Raw genomic sequence first — 15,452 nt, 5'->3', positions numbered from 1 at the left:
TCCGGTTGGACACCTTTAATGTCCCACAATCTTATCCTCATTTTACAGATGAGAGAAATGAGGTACAGAGAAATAAAGCAATTTGCCCTAGGTCACAGAGCATACAAGTGGAAGAGCGGAGATTAGAATCCAGATTCCTCTGACTCCCAGGATTGTGCTCTATCCACTAGGGCAGGCTGCTTCCCTTCTGTTCACATGGGAAGTGCTCAATAAATACCATTAATTAATGGATTAGGGCAGTCTCGCTGGAAAATGAAGCCAAACATCCATAGCACGAGAAGCAGAATGTCCTAGTGAATAGAGCACAGGCCTGGGAGTCAGCGGGATGTGGGTTCTAATTCCAGTTCTGTTACTTGTCTTCTGTGTGACCTTAGGTAAGTCACAACTTCTCTGTGGCTCAGTTTCTTCATCTGTAAAATAGGGATTGAGATTAGGAGCCCCTTGTGGGTCAGGGACTGTGTTCAGTTTTGAAGGTTTTTTATTCTTTGCTGAATCTCTTAATCCAGCAACATGTGTGATTCCCCACCATCAAAACCTGTTGTCTGTGTTCAGTGTTAGGACAATCAAGGGGCATCTGCAGCACTGGTTTATTTGATAATATATGAGTCCTTCACAAAATCCAGTCTCAAAATCACTGAAGCATGGAATTTTTAAATAAAGGACATGAGGATTATTCAGATGAGAGCAAATTTAGGAAAAAGAAATTCAAAAAGTAGAAAAAGCACAACCAGAGAGGATTGTGGCTGTACACATCAACCAATCAATAGTATTTGTTGAGCATTTACTGAGTGCAGCACACTGTACTAAGCTCTTCGAAGAGTACAATATAAAAGTGTTGGTAGACAGGTTCCCCACCAACAAGGAGCTTATATTCTAGAGGGAGAGACAAGCATTAATATAAATATAGAAGCATATTTATAAATAAATACGGAGAAGTAGTGTGGCTTAGTGAAAAGAGCATGGTCTTGGGAGTCAGAGGATGTGGGTTCTAGTCTCAGCTCCTCCACTTGTCTGCTCTGTGACCTTGGGCAAGCCACTTCACTTCTCTGTGCCTCAGTTATCTTATTTGTAAAATGGGGATTAAAACTGTTAGCCCCACGTGGGACAACCACATTACCTTGTATCTACGCTAGTGCTTAAAACAGTGCTTGGCACATAGTAAAGCACTTAACAAATACCAACATTATTAATATTGTTATTATTATTATTACATGGAGGGGCAGGAAGTTTCAGGCCAGAGGGAGGAATGGGAAAGGAGTCAGTAGCAAGATAGATGAGATTGGGGTGCAGTGAGCCAGTTGGCGTTGGAGGAGCTAAATGTGTAGATTGTGCTGTAGTAGAACAACAGTGGGGTAATCTAGCAGGGGGAAAGATGACTGAGTGTTTTAAAGCTGATGAAAAGTGTTTCTGTCTGATCCAGAGGTGAATGGACAACCACGGTAGAAGGTTCTTGAGGAGTGGGAAGAGATGAACTGAATGTTTGTTTTTTTTTTTTTTAGAAAAAAGACCCAGCCAGCAGAGTGAAGTAAGAATTGGAGTTGGTTGAGACAGGAGGCAGGGGAGTCAGAAAGAAGGCTGATGCAGTAATAATAATAATAAATAATAATAATAATAATGGCATTTATTAAATGCTTACTATGTGCAAAGCACTGTTCTAATAGCTGGGGAGTTTACAAGGTGATCAGGTTGTCCCATGGGGGGCCCACAATCTTAATCCCCATTTTACAGATGAGGGAACTGAGGCCCAGAGAAGTTAAGTGACTTGCCCAAGGTCACACAGCTGACAAGTGGCAGAGCCGGGATTTGAACTGATGACCTCTGACTCCAAAGCCTGTGCTCTTCCACTGAGCCACGTTGCTTCTCTAGTCAAGGTAGGATAGGATAAGTGCTTGAATCAGCATAATAGCACTTTGGATGGAAAGGAAAGGGTTGATTTTAGTGATGTTGTCTAGGTAGAACAAACAAGATTTGGTAATCTTGAATATATGGGTTGAATGAGAGATATGAGTTGAGGATAATGCCAAGCTTATGGGCTTGGAAGACAGGGAGGAGAGTGGTATTATCAACAGTGATGGAAAAGACTTGGAGAGGACAGGGTTTGGGTGGTAATATAAGGAGCTCTGTTTTGAACATATGGCCATGAAGCACATCATGGGCTCCAGCTGCATTCATGAAACACCCCCATATTTGAGTTTTTATATTGCTTCTACTGCCTAGGAAAGCTACCTTGATGGATATGTGTAAAAATGAGAATTCACCAGGAAGTGTAAGTTGTCTAAATCATGCATGTGCCTTAGCCAAGAGACTGTTTGCTTTCAGTATTGTTTGTCAGCATACAGCCCCACTGCTGGTTCAATCTCTCATCTTATCCCAACTGGATTACTGCATCAGCCTCCTCTCTGATCTCCCATCCTCCTGTCTCTCCCCACTTCAGTCTATACTTCGCTCTGCTGCCCAGATTATCTTTGTGCAGAAACGCTCTGGGCATGTCACTCTCCTCCCCAAAAATCTCCAGCGGCTGCCTGTCAACCTACAAATCAAGCAAAAACTCCTCACTCTCGGCTTCAAGGCTCTCCATCACCTCGCCCCCACCTCCTACCTCACTTCCCTTCTATCCCCCTACAGCCCAGCTCACACCCTCCGCTCCACTGCCGCTAACCTCCTCACTGTACCTCGTTCTTGCCTGTCCCGCTATCGACCCCCAGCCCACATCCTTCCCCTGGCCTGGAATGCCCTCTTTCCACACATCCACCAAGCTAGAGCTCTTTTCCTTCCATCAAAGCCCTACTGAGAGCTCACCTCCTCCAAGAGGCCTTCCCAGACTGAGCCCCCCTTTTTCCTCTCCCCCTCCCCACAGCACTTGTATATATTTGTACAGATTTATTACTCTATTTATTTTACTTGTACATATTTACTATTCTATTTATTTTGTTAATGATGTGCATATAGCTTTAATTCTAATTGTTCTGATGATTTTGACACCTGTCTACATGTTTTGTTTTGTTGTCTGTCTCCCACTTCTAAACTGTGGGCCCATTGTTGGGTAAGGACCGTCTCTATATGTTGCTGACTTGTACTTCCCAAGCGCTTAGTACAGTGCTCTGCACACAGTAAGTGCTCAATAAATACGATGAATTAATAGAATTGGTACTATGACATCAGAAATGTAGACATTAACCCCATGAAATATGCACATGTGAGGGCAATAGGAAGTTGGGGTGAGCAGAGGGAATCGGAACATATACGCTTACTTCTGATTAAAACAAAGGTTTGCAACTGCTGAGTTCGTCAGGTACGAGCTCTCTCTCAAGAACCCATATGCAGGCATCAGATCATGACTACCATGCCATTAGAGAATACTGAGCTTCTAGATTTGGGTTAGATCCAAGGCCCATCTAGCGTATTCCTTCACCTAACATTTAATGGGCCGGCTCTGGAGACAGGAAATTTTTCCCGGAACAAAGGAGGACCAACTTACAGTTTCAACTCTAAAGTACCTCTTGAAAATGGATGGCAATTTATCTAAACATACTGCTTTGGCTAGGAGAAAAGAACATTACAAAAACACTCTCAACCAAATGTCACTGGCATTGCATCTAAGGTATTAAAAACTTACTTCATCTAAGTCTTTCACGGGCTCAGGAACATCCTTTGGCCAAACAGTAGTTCGCTGGTCAATTCTACAAAACAAAATGAAAATCAGCATCCTTCAGCAGAGATCATAAACATTTTTTAAATGGTATTTGTTAAGGGCTTAGTATGTGCCAGGCACTGTAACAAGCACTGGAGTAGATACAGGATAATCAAGTTGGGCACAGTCCATGTCCCACATGGGCTCACGACCTTAATCTCCATTTTACATATGAGGTAACTAAGGCACAGAGGAGTAAAGTGACTTACCCAGGGTCATACAGCAGACAAGTGGTGGAGCTGGGAGTAGAACACAAGTCCTCTGACTCCCAGGCCTGTGCTCTTTCCACTAGGCAACGCTGCTTCTTAGCTAGACCTCAGGGCATAGCCTTCCCTAACCCCACTGACTAGTTCCAAATTTACCCACAAAAGAGAAATTAGGAGGCTGCAACATTCCCCTTGGAAATTTTGTTCTGTCCCTCACCTATCATCCTACACATGATTTATACAGGGATCTACTTAAAACAGTCAACTTTTTATTGAATTCATTCATTCATTCATTCAATCGTATTTATTGAGCGCTTACTGTGTGCAGAGCACTGTACTAAGCGCTTGGGAAGTACAAGTTGGAAACATATAGAGACGGTCCCTACCCAACAGCGGGCTCACAGTCTAGAAGGGGGAGACAGACAACAAAACAAAACATATTAACAAAATAAAATAGAATAAATATGTACAAATAAAATAGAGTAATAAATACGTACAATCATATACATATATACAGGTGGTGTGGGGAGGGGAAGGAGGAAAGGTGGGGGGGATGGGGAGGTGGAGGAGGGGGAGAGGAAGGACAGAGCTCAGTCTGGGAAGGCCTCCTGGAGGAGGTGAGCTCTCAGTAGGCTCAGTGGAAAGAGCCCGGGCTTTGGAGTCAGGGGTCACGGGTTCAAATTCCAGCTCTGCCGATTGTCAGCTGTGTGACTTTGGACAAGTCACTTCACTTCTCTGGGCCTCAGTTACCTCATCTGTAAAATGGGGATTAAGACTGTGAGTCCCGCATGGGACAACCTGATCGTGTAACCTCCCCAGAGCTTAGAACACTACTTTGCACATAGTAAGCATTTAATAAATGCCAACATTATTATTATTATTATTATTCCCAGTTGTCCCTGAATATGGATACTGCTTCCAAGCTGCACAATTTGGTGGCAGAGGCAGATGCAGTAGGAAGTGCTGAAAATAAGAGTGCCAGACATAAAGGCATCCAGGCATGCCAGACATAAAGGCATCCATAAATTCATAAAAGTTAGGGTTTCCTTTTCTACAGTGGCTATCTTACTAGGCAAAATAATATGAATATCTATATAAAATGTGTTTTCAACTCCATATGCAAGTCATAAAATCAATGTGTAAAATAATTTTGGGGGTGGTTTAATTTTGTAACAATTGTCTGGCCTCGATTTTGATGATTTGGCCAGTAAACATGATTAATTCCAATGCTCAAAGTCAACTATTTCAGAATTTAGTACAATATTGTCCAGAAATCCAGTGTGTTCCTGGATGTAGCAAAATCCACTCATCTGAGAGACACTGGTAGCCATGGAAACGATTTACTTCAAAGGGTAAAATGAAGGTGCTGATAAGAAAATGAAAACAACAACAGTGGTTTGCTCTCATCTGTAGGATTATCTTTATGGGAAGGGAGAAAGCCAAAATCCATCCATCCAACCAGAAGAGACGATTTGAGTGGTTCAAAATGTCCTTTAAAGTCTAGAGAATCAAAGTGTCTAGGAGTTTTAAGAAGCATGTAGCACTTTCCCCAGGGCTAGGAAATGCTAAAAATAGAATTGCTCTGTCACTGCAAAGTGCCTACCTCGAAACAGCTCAAAGCTTTTCTCTGAAAGCATTCGTTTGGCCATTAACAAGCTCAACTCTGAGGTTGTCAGTCAGGGCCTGGGAGTGGGGGATGTATTAAAGGGAGCAAGTCAAGATTACTCAGAAGGGAGTGGGAGAAGAAGAAAGGAGGGCTTAGTCAGAGAAGGCCTCTTGGAGGAGATGTGCCTTCAGTAAGGCTTTGGTGGGGGGTAGTAACTGTCTGTTGGATATGAGGAGGGCAGGCATTCCAGGCCAGAGGCAGGTGAGATAGATGAGATCGATGTACAGTGAGGCTACCATTAGAGGTGCAAAGTGTGGGTTGTAATAGGATAGTAGCTACATGAGATAGGAGGAATCAAGGTGATTGAGGGATTTAAAGCTGGACTCAAGGTAAAATAAACTGGAATCCATTTCTCAATTTTCTTCCTTCTCTTATCTCACTTTCCCCCCTATACTTCTCCCTGAGGCAGAAGTGAAGTTTGTCAAAAATTGAGCTCAATTTAGTTAAAACGTCAACCTGAAAATCAGAGTCTGGCTTCTCAGGTGGGGCACACCCATGCAACCCGTTGTCCTCATCTTTCTTTAATAATAATGATGGCATTTGTTAAGTGCTATGTGCAAAGCACTGTTCTAAGCGCTGGGGGGATACAAGGTGATCAGGTTGTCCCACATGGGGCTCACAGTCCTAGTCCCCATTTTACAGATGAGGTAAGTGAGGCACAGAGAAGTGAAATGACTTGCTCAGAGTCACACAGCTGACAAGTGGTGGAGCCAGGATTAGAACCCATGACCTCTGGCTCCCAAGCCCATGCTCTTTCCACAGAGCCATGCTGCTTCACATGAAGATTGTAAACCTTATGCGGGATGAGATCTGCCTCATCTGTTATGCTTGCATTTGCCCCAGCTCTTAGCACAGTGTTTGGCAGTGCTTAATAAATACCATAACTACCCCCCGCAAATAAACACATCACCATTAGCCACCTGCCATATTTCCTCAGCCCACTGTCTCCAGGGAATGAAATAATTTAAATCAGCCTTTTTCATGGTACACCTGCCTTACAGTATTTGATGCCTCGGGGGAAAAGGTTATTTAAAAGCTGGTCTAGGAGCAATAACCCTAGTCAGGATATCTGAATTCTTGACCTGGAGTCCTGCACACACTACCCTTATGAGAAATGCACTTACTCATTCTCTCTATCCCTTGCTTTCCCCATTTTGGGTTCTTCATCCATAAAATGTAAGTGCAAATCTGCCCTCCACCTAGTTAACAGACAATTAATGAGGCTTCATTAAATTATTTGGTCAGAAATAACGATATCAATGTTAATCAGCAGTTCAAAATGCATTCAAATCAATTCCTGATATTTAGTCCTGGTGTTACTACAGGAAAAAAGCACAGCTCTGGAAATCAAACAATCATATTTACTGAGCACTTACTGCGTTCTGAGAACCTTAATAAGCACTTGAAAGAGTACAATATAACAGAGTTGGTATACCAGTTCTCTGCCCACAACAAGCTTACAGTCTGGAGGGAAGCAGGCAATCCAGGTTCTAGTCCTGACTTTGCAAGGTGAGTAATGCCTTCTGGGACTATGTCATTGGTAATGAAGGTTTCTGATCAAAGAACCTCTTGTGGGGGCGGGGGGGTTCTGTGAGCTGGGTAGGCCTAGCCAGACTCCAGGAAAAGTAGCTGGCTAACTTGGGCAGAGAGGCTGCAGTGGCTACCAAGTAAATCTCTTGTTGGGTTATAGGTCCAGCTTCAGAACCTATGTAATGGTCACTCTAGCCATAAATGTTTCCTGCATGTGAAAAAGCCCTCTCATTGCACTCTGCATGAGTCGGTAGAAGTGGTCACGTGCTACAGTCCTTTAAATATAAATTGACAAGCCAACAATGGTTCTTATCATATTCCATCCTCCCTCTGACCCATGCAGATTATGAAAGGATCTTCCAGCCTACCATTAGTACATAGTTTGACTTCCTAGAAAACAAAATTAATGATTGAATTTCACCTCAAGAACAAAAGGATGAGTGTCAGTCCTGAGATTTCAGGACTGGGAACCTGGGTGAAGGATTAGGTTGTAGTAATAATGTTTTAGAACAGGAACACTCTCACTCTCTTTTCCCTGCCAGTTGAGAAGCAGCATGATGTAGTGGATAGAGCACGGGCCGGGGAGTCAGAAGGTCATGGGTTCTAATCCCAGCTCTGCCACTTGTCTGCTGTGTGGCCCTGGGCAAGTCACTTCACTTCTCTGGGCCTCAGTCACTTCATCTGTAAAACGGGGATTGAGACTGTGAACCCCATGTGGGACAGGTACTGTGTTCCAATTTACTTGTAATCACCCCAGAGCTTAGTACAGTGCCTGGCATACAGTAAGTGCTTAACAAATAACATCATCATTATTATTATTATTATTGTTATTATTATTATTATTATTATTAACACTGTTACTGTCACGGATTCTCAGTCCTGAGCTTGCCCACTAAGAAATACTACAGATTGGCTGATATTCCATCATCATTATTTCAGACATTTATTAAGCACCTACTTTGAGCCGAATAAGGGTAGGGAAAAACTACAAGGTTATTGTCGTGCTTAGAACAGTGCTTTGAACACAGTAAGCTCTTAATAAATGCCATCATTATTATTTATTTATTGAATCAGAAAGAGTACCTGGACCACAGAGGCCTCACAATTTAAGAAGGAGAGGGCAAAAAGCCAACCCTGGGAAAATGCTACAAGACAGAAAAAGCAACAATCAATGGTTCCACAACAGTTTGACATACTTTAGGAAACTCAAATGAAACATTATTCTTGGAGATGATAGCAATAATAATGACAATAATGATAATAATAATTATAATAATGGTATTTGTTAAGCACTTACTATGGGTCAAACACTGTTCTAAGCGCTGGGCTAGATACAAAATTATCAGTTGGATGCAGTCCCTGTGTCATATGGGGCTCACAGTCTTAATCCCTATTTTACAGATGAGGTAACAGAGGCACAGAAAAGTGAAGTGACTTGCCCAAGATCACACAGCAGACAGGTAATGGAGCCAGGATTAGAGCCCAGGTCCTTCTGACTCCCAGGCCCGTGCTTAATCCACTAAGCCACACTGCTTCTCAATCCCACTCGGTGGCACTTTATAGAATCGCCCAACCAGATTTCTACAAACTTTATACTACAGAATTGTCATACTCTCCAAGCAGCGGGGTGGCACTGGGGGAGGTGGGACTTTGAGTTGAAAGTCATGGGTGTGATCCAGACTCCTCCCAGGTCCCAGGCAGCAGTAGGTCATTCTTTTATTCTTTCATTCGCTTGTATTTATTAAGCACTTACTGTGTGCAGAGCACTCTACTAAATACGTGAGAGAGTACAACAGCAAAGATTTCTTCACTCCACCTTCCACAGCAGCCCCAGCTGGGAAACGAGGTGGCTGGGCTTTGTAAGATGGGCCAGGTCGAGTCCCTGGAAGAAGAGTTTCACTCTGAAATAAGATGGAGTCAGTCGATTGTGTTTATTGAGCACTTACTGTGTGCAGAGCCCTGTATTAAGCGCTTAGGAGAGTACAATACAACAATATAACAGACACATTCGTTGCCCACCATGAAGTTACAGTCTAGAGGGAAGCCATGTTAGGACAAGCCATCTTGCGCACTTACTATGGAGGTGGAGGAACAGAGAGTCAGGGCTCCCAGGTGGGGAAGAGAATTTATAAAGACACATAAATCATACTCTTCTCCCATTTCCAAGCATTTGGGAATTAATTAATAGGGAGCTGCCTGTTTTTGACTCTCATCTATGAAACATGAGTCAATCATTCATCAGTTTGTGATGACTGCTGTGCTGGAGAAGATGGCTGCAATTGGCTACATCTTAAACAAGATAAAGTAGTACATATATATAATTTACAGATCTGTTCCTTGCTCTGACCATCCACTATCATACCTGATCTTGATTTGTATTTTAAGCCAACTTTGGCTTTTAGAAATAGAGTTGTTCTCTTTAAGCCCTAGATATACACCTCGTCTTCAGCACTTAAGTAATAATGATGGCATTTGTTAAGCGCTTACTATGTGCAAAGCACTGTTCTAAGTGCCGAGGGGGGGGGGGGGGGCGGGGGGAGATACAAGATGATCAGGTTGTCCCACGTGGGGCTCACAGTCTTAAACCCCATTTTACAGATGAGGGAACTGAGAAGTGAAATGGCCCAAGGTCACACAGCAGACACGTGTCGGAGCCGGGATTAGAACCCCTGACCTCTGACTCCCAAGTCCGTGCTCTTTCCACTGACCCACGCTGCTTCCCACACATCTGTAATTTCTTTTAATATCTCTCTCCTACTCTTGACAAACTATTATCAATCAATCAATCAATCGTATTTATTGAGCGCTTACTATATGCAGAGCACTGTACTAAGCGCTTGGGAAGTACAAATTGGCAACACATAGAGACAGTCCCTACCCAACAGTGGGCTCACAGTCTAAAAGGGGGAGACAGAGAACAGAACCAAACATACCAACAAAATAAAATAAATAGGATAGAAATGTACAAGTAAAATAAATAAATAAATAGAGTAATAAATATGTACAACCATAAATAAATATGTACAACCATAGTAAATATGTACAACCATTAGTGTGTTGGGAATGAGTCTACTAACTCTGTTATATTATACTTTCCCAATCACTTGGTACAGTACTCTGCACTCAGCAAGAACTCATATACCATTAATTGATTGATATGAAACTCAGACTGCTTCATTAACTGTCTTGTTATCATGAGGAAACTGAGGCACAAAGTTAAATGACTTGTTCCTTGCTTCTCTCTCACTACACTCCAGGTAGTAAACCATAAACCAGCACCTCCAACCCATTCCTCCACCCACCCCATCTTCAATTCTCTCCAGTTGTCTGCTGAAAATTGTTAGGGCCACTAGATCAGTCAATAAATCTATGGTTTTTAATGTGAACTTTCAGACTAAGGAATACTGTACTAAGTGCTTGGGAAAGTCTAGTGAGGGGCGGGAAGGATGTGGAAATGGGATTGCTAGCTGGGATGTAGAGAGGGAGAGCAAGGAGCAAGTCATTTAACTTCTTTGTGCCAATTTCCTCATGATAAAGGAATTGACAAAGCAGTCACTGTTTCATTAAAATTATTCAATGGTATTATACTAAACACTTGGGAAAGTTCAATACAACAAAGTTGGTAGACAAAGTCCCTGCCCACCAGCAGTTTGACTAGCAGGGGAGACAGACATTTTGGGGTTTGGGTTGTTTTTTTTAATATGGTATTTGTTAAGTGCTTATTATATGCTAGGCACTGTATTAAGCTCTGGGATAAATACAAGCTAATCAGGTTGGACACAGTCCATGTCCCACATGGGGCTCATAGTCTTAATCCCCATTTTACAGATGAGGGAACTGAGGCACAGAGAATTTAAGTGATTTACCCAAGGTCACACAGCAGACAAGTGTCAGAGATGGGATAAGAACCCAGGTCCCTCTGACTCCTGGGCCTGTGCTCTACCCACTAGAGCATTTTGCTTCTATTTGTAGAAGCTGTTTGTAGAAGATATTCAAATGAATTATAGATGTTTACATAAATGCTGAGAGTGGGGTGAATATCAAGTGCTTAAAGAGAACAACTCTATTTGTAGAAACCAGAGTTGGCTTAAAATACGTTTTATTAATTAATAATTATAAGAATAATGGCACTTACTAAGTGCTTACTATGTGCAAAGCACTGTTCTAAGCACTGGGGATACACGGTGATCAGATTGCCCCACATGGGGCTCATAGTCTTCATCCCCATTTTATAGATGAGGTAACTGAGGCCCAGAAAAGTTAAGTGATTTGCCCAAAGTCACACAGCTGACAAGTAGCAGAGCCATGACCTCTGACTCCCAAGCCCGGTCTCGTTCCACAGAGCCACGCTGCTTCTCTATAAATCCCAAATACTTGAAAATTTCAGCATAAACTGATGAGTAACTGACATCTTGCCACTGGAGCAAGTGAGACTGTAAATTCTCCAGGGGGAGGGGAGAAATTCAAATCCTTTGCCTCTCTGTTGATAAAATTGATAGAATGCCCAGACAACCTCAGAAGCCAACAATACAATTGTCATGAAAATTGCACCATTGTTGAAGCACCCAATCAATAGCATCTATTGTACACCTACTGTGTTCAGAGCACTGTACTACGAGATTGGGAATGTACACTTCAACAGAGCTGGTGGACACGATTCCTGCTCATCTATAAGCTCCTCGTGGGCAGGGAAGATCTCTTCCAAATCTTATTGTATTGTATTCTCCCAAGCACACTGTGTTCTCTGCACACAGTGTTCACTCAAATACAACAGATTGATTGATAAAAGAGCTTACATAGTAAAGGAGGAGAACGATATTAACATAGATACCAAATAGGGGAAATAGAGTATTCATTCATTCAACCATACAGAACACTGTAGTAAGCGCTTGGGAAAGTACAACAATCAAGAGTGACAATCCTTGCCCACAAAGAGTTCACAGTTTCACAGTCTGGAGGTGGGGGAAGGGGGAGTAAAGAATCAAGAATAGCAACAAAAATAACACAGGCAGTAATCCTTGAAGAAAGGCATTATTCAGGGTTCTGATCAGAAAAGAAACAGCATGGCCTAGAGGAAAGAGCCCAGTCCTGGGAGTCAGAGGACCTGGGTTCTAATGTTGGTCTGCCAATTACATGCTATGTGACCTTGGGCAAGTCACTTAACTCCTCTGTGCCTCAGTTTCCTCAATTGTAAAATGGGGATTAAATACCTGTTCTCCATCCTACTTAGACTGTGAGTCTCACTTAGGATAGTGAATGTTTCTGACCTAATTAACCTGTACCTAAGCCAGCACTTAGAACAGTGTTTGACATATAGTAAGCACATAGATAATATAAAGAAAAATCTCCATAGGGCTATTTTCATCCTCACTCTGTCTTGAGATTTAGGGCATACTGCATCTTTAAAATGAGCCTCTCCTATAGAGCAGTCCTGGTGCAGTGCTGGAGTATACTTAACTTATGGTTGCAAGATTGTTATTTCCTGAAATCCACTTTAAAACAAGATGTGTATCTCCAAGAGGCTACTGCTGTGAATGTGGTGTTCTTTTTACCCTCACAATAGCTCTATTTATAGACACAAGCACAAAGGGAAAGAAATCCTGATTATTGCTAGCAACAATCCTGCCCCCTAATGCTTTTATACTTTGAAGTTTTTTCTTCCAGCTGGGCAGATAATTTCTCATCAGCACTCACCAGTTTTCTGGGTTCCAGAGCAAGTTACCCCAATTCTATAGATGAGGGAACTACTAAAATAATACAACAATAATAATAATAATAATAATAATAATAATGACATTTATTAAGCACTTACTATGTGCAAAGCACTATTCTAAGCACTGGGGAGGTTACAAGTGGCTTGTTTAAACCCCAGTCAAATCAGAGAATCAAGACTTGTGGCATTCATAGCCTAGGGGATAGAGCACAGGCCTGGGAGTCAGAAAGACCTGGGTTCTAATTTCAGCTCTGCCACTTGTCTGCTGTGTCACCTTGAGCAAATAAATTCACTTCTCTGTGCCTCAGTTATCTTATCTGTAAAATGGGAATTAAGATTGTGAGCCCCCACTGTGGAACATGGACTGTATCCAACATGATTAGCTTGTTTCCACCCCAGAGCTTAGTGCAGTGCCTGTCACATTGTAAGCACTTAACAATTACCATTATAACCACCCCCACAAAAAAAAACAAGTGCCTGGCCCTGAAAACAATGAATGTCACAAAGGGTGGTCTTTGGTGCCTTATGGGGTAAGGACTGAGGTTTTTGCTTTGGCATTTTCCGCTCTATCTTAGTTCATGTGACTCCATTTGGGACATCCTCAAAGAAGCAGGGTGATTACACTTTGGGGTGGGGTTTTTTTGCCTGCCAATATGCTGCAGCTTTATGCGGTCTTCATGACTCATAGTAGACGCATAGGCAACCTAGTTTGGGTTGGGCTTGCAGCCCATCCGCGTTGAGTTGCCTGAAGGTGAATGTGGGGCTGAGGTGCTGAAGGCTGAGAAAAAACGTCCAGAGTGGTTACAGAAACAGTGGTAACAGGTGAACTCTGGGGAGGAAACCACCTCTTGTGCTGCTTGAAGAATACAAATTAACCAACCACAGAAGCTGCACTTGACTGGATTTTAACTCAGCTGCAAATGATCCAAAAACTTATTTGCAGACCGCCAAGATTTATTTAAAGCCCTCAAAAGCCTAATTGAAACTTTCAGAGCACCTCTGTCCTCTCTCACTATTCCACATTAAAAAATAAAAACCTTTTAAGGATCTTAGTAATGGATGTGTCCCCAATTGGAATAGTGTGTGTAGTATAGTGTATGTAGTCATCAAAACTAAAGTGATAAAGGAAATGAAGCAGCTTTGATGTGAGGACTGACTGATAACATCAGGGCTCTTCATTCTGAAAGATGATGCCTGAGTGGGAAGACTGATGTTAACAAAAGCCTAAAGGATGTGGATGAGCCAACATGGAATTGCTATAACAGTAATAACTGTGGTATAGATTAAGTGCTATCTAGGAACCAAGCACTGTGCTGACTGCTAGGATAGATACAAGATAATCAGCTGGAACATAGTTCCTGCTCCCCAGGAAGCTCACAGTATAAGAGGGAGAAAACAGGTTCTTTTATCCCCATTTTACAGATAAGGAAATTGAAGCCCAGAGAAGTTAAGTGACTTGTCCTCGGACACGCAGCAGGCAAATGGTAAAGCCTGGATCAGAATCTGGCTTTTCTGACTCCCAATACTGGGTCTTTTTCTCTAAGGCCCCACTGCCTCAATCCCACAGTGATTGAACTGGAACCATTCAGTAGAGGTTGAAGATGGTATGATCCAAACAAGCCAAAATAATTTTTTTCACACAGCGGGTGGTAATACTACTACTACTACCACCACCACCACTAATAATAATAATAATACTTTTTTTATTTGTGCTTAGTAGGTTTCAAGATAATCAGGTCATTCATGAGACTCACAGTCTAAGTAGGAGGGAGAACAGGTATTGAATCCCCATTTTGTACATGAAAGAACCTAGGCACAGAAAAGTGAAGTGACTACCCGAGGTCATCCAGCAGTCAGTGGCAGAAGCGAGATTAGAAGCCAGGTCCTCAGACTCCCAGGCTCAAGCTCTTTCCAACTTACAAAAGTGCCTAACTTCTCTGATTTATTGTATTCTCCCAAGGACTTAGTGCAGTGCTGAAATAAATTTATTTACTGAGCCCTTACTATGTGCAGAGCACTGTACTAAGCATTGGGATGCATTTGTTGCCAATTTTGCAACAAAATTAGCAGATAGGATCACTGCCCATGAGTTTACTGTCTAGAGGGGGAGATAGACAATAATTTAAATAATTTACAATATATCATTTAAAGCTAGGTACATAAGTGCTGTGGGGTTTGTTGGGAGAGCTAATATCAAATGCCCAAACGTTACAGATCAAAGTGCACACAATAAGTACTCAAAAAATGTAATTGATTTCTACTAGGCCAAGCTGCTTCTCTTGAAGGTGGTAAGAATATGGAGTCTGTTACCACAGGAAGTTGGGCAAGAAGAAATATCAACAGGTGGCCTCAGTTCTGTCCAAACACATTTTCCCTGTGTGTTTTGAGAGCACATGATAATAGCATTAAGAAGTGTTCTTCCAACCGTGCATGTCCGGCTGCATTAACAAATGGCTGGGTGCTTGCATGCAGCATTGGACATGGGTACTGTAGTGAGTGCTCTCCTTAATCTGGGCATCTGTCGGAATTTGACCCCTATATTATAGGAGAAATGGGTGTAGAAGAATTGGTTAAAACCTTGAATAGGCAGTCTATAACAGTTTATTAGAAGGCAGGCACAGAGATATGAAATGAAAAAGTTAGTGA

At 42.3% G+C, this 15,452-nt stretch overlaps 1 protein-coding gene across 2 annotated transcripts in view; it reads right to left on the bottom strand.

Annotated features, from left to right (window-relative positions):
- FAM13C (family with sequence similarity 13 member C) overlaps positions 1-15,452 on the bottom strand; it is a 141,377-nt gene that overhangs the window by 70,694 nt on the left and 55,231 nt on the right. For both annotated transcript variants that reach the window (XM_038743632.1, XM_038743633.1), the window contains exon 4: positions 3,617-3,680. In XM_038743632.1, the coding sequence (XP_038599560.1) occupies positions 3,617-3,680 (64 nt within the window). The remainder of the gene's footprint in view (positions 1-3,616; positions 3,681-15,452) is intronic.

This window comes from Tachyglossus aculeatus, chromosome 3 (assembly GCF_015852505.1).
Source record: "Tachyglossus aculeatus isolate mTacAcu1 chromosome 3, mTacAcu1.pri, whole genome shotgun sequence".
Lineage (NCBI taxonomy): Eukaryota > Metazoa > Chordata > Mammalia > Monotremata > Tachyglossidae > Tachyglossus > Tachyglossus aculeatus.
Note: the sequence above shows the minus strand (reverse complement) of the source record. Positions and strands in the feature narration are given on the sequence as shown.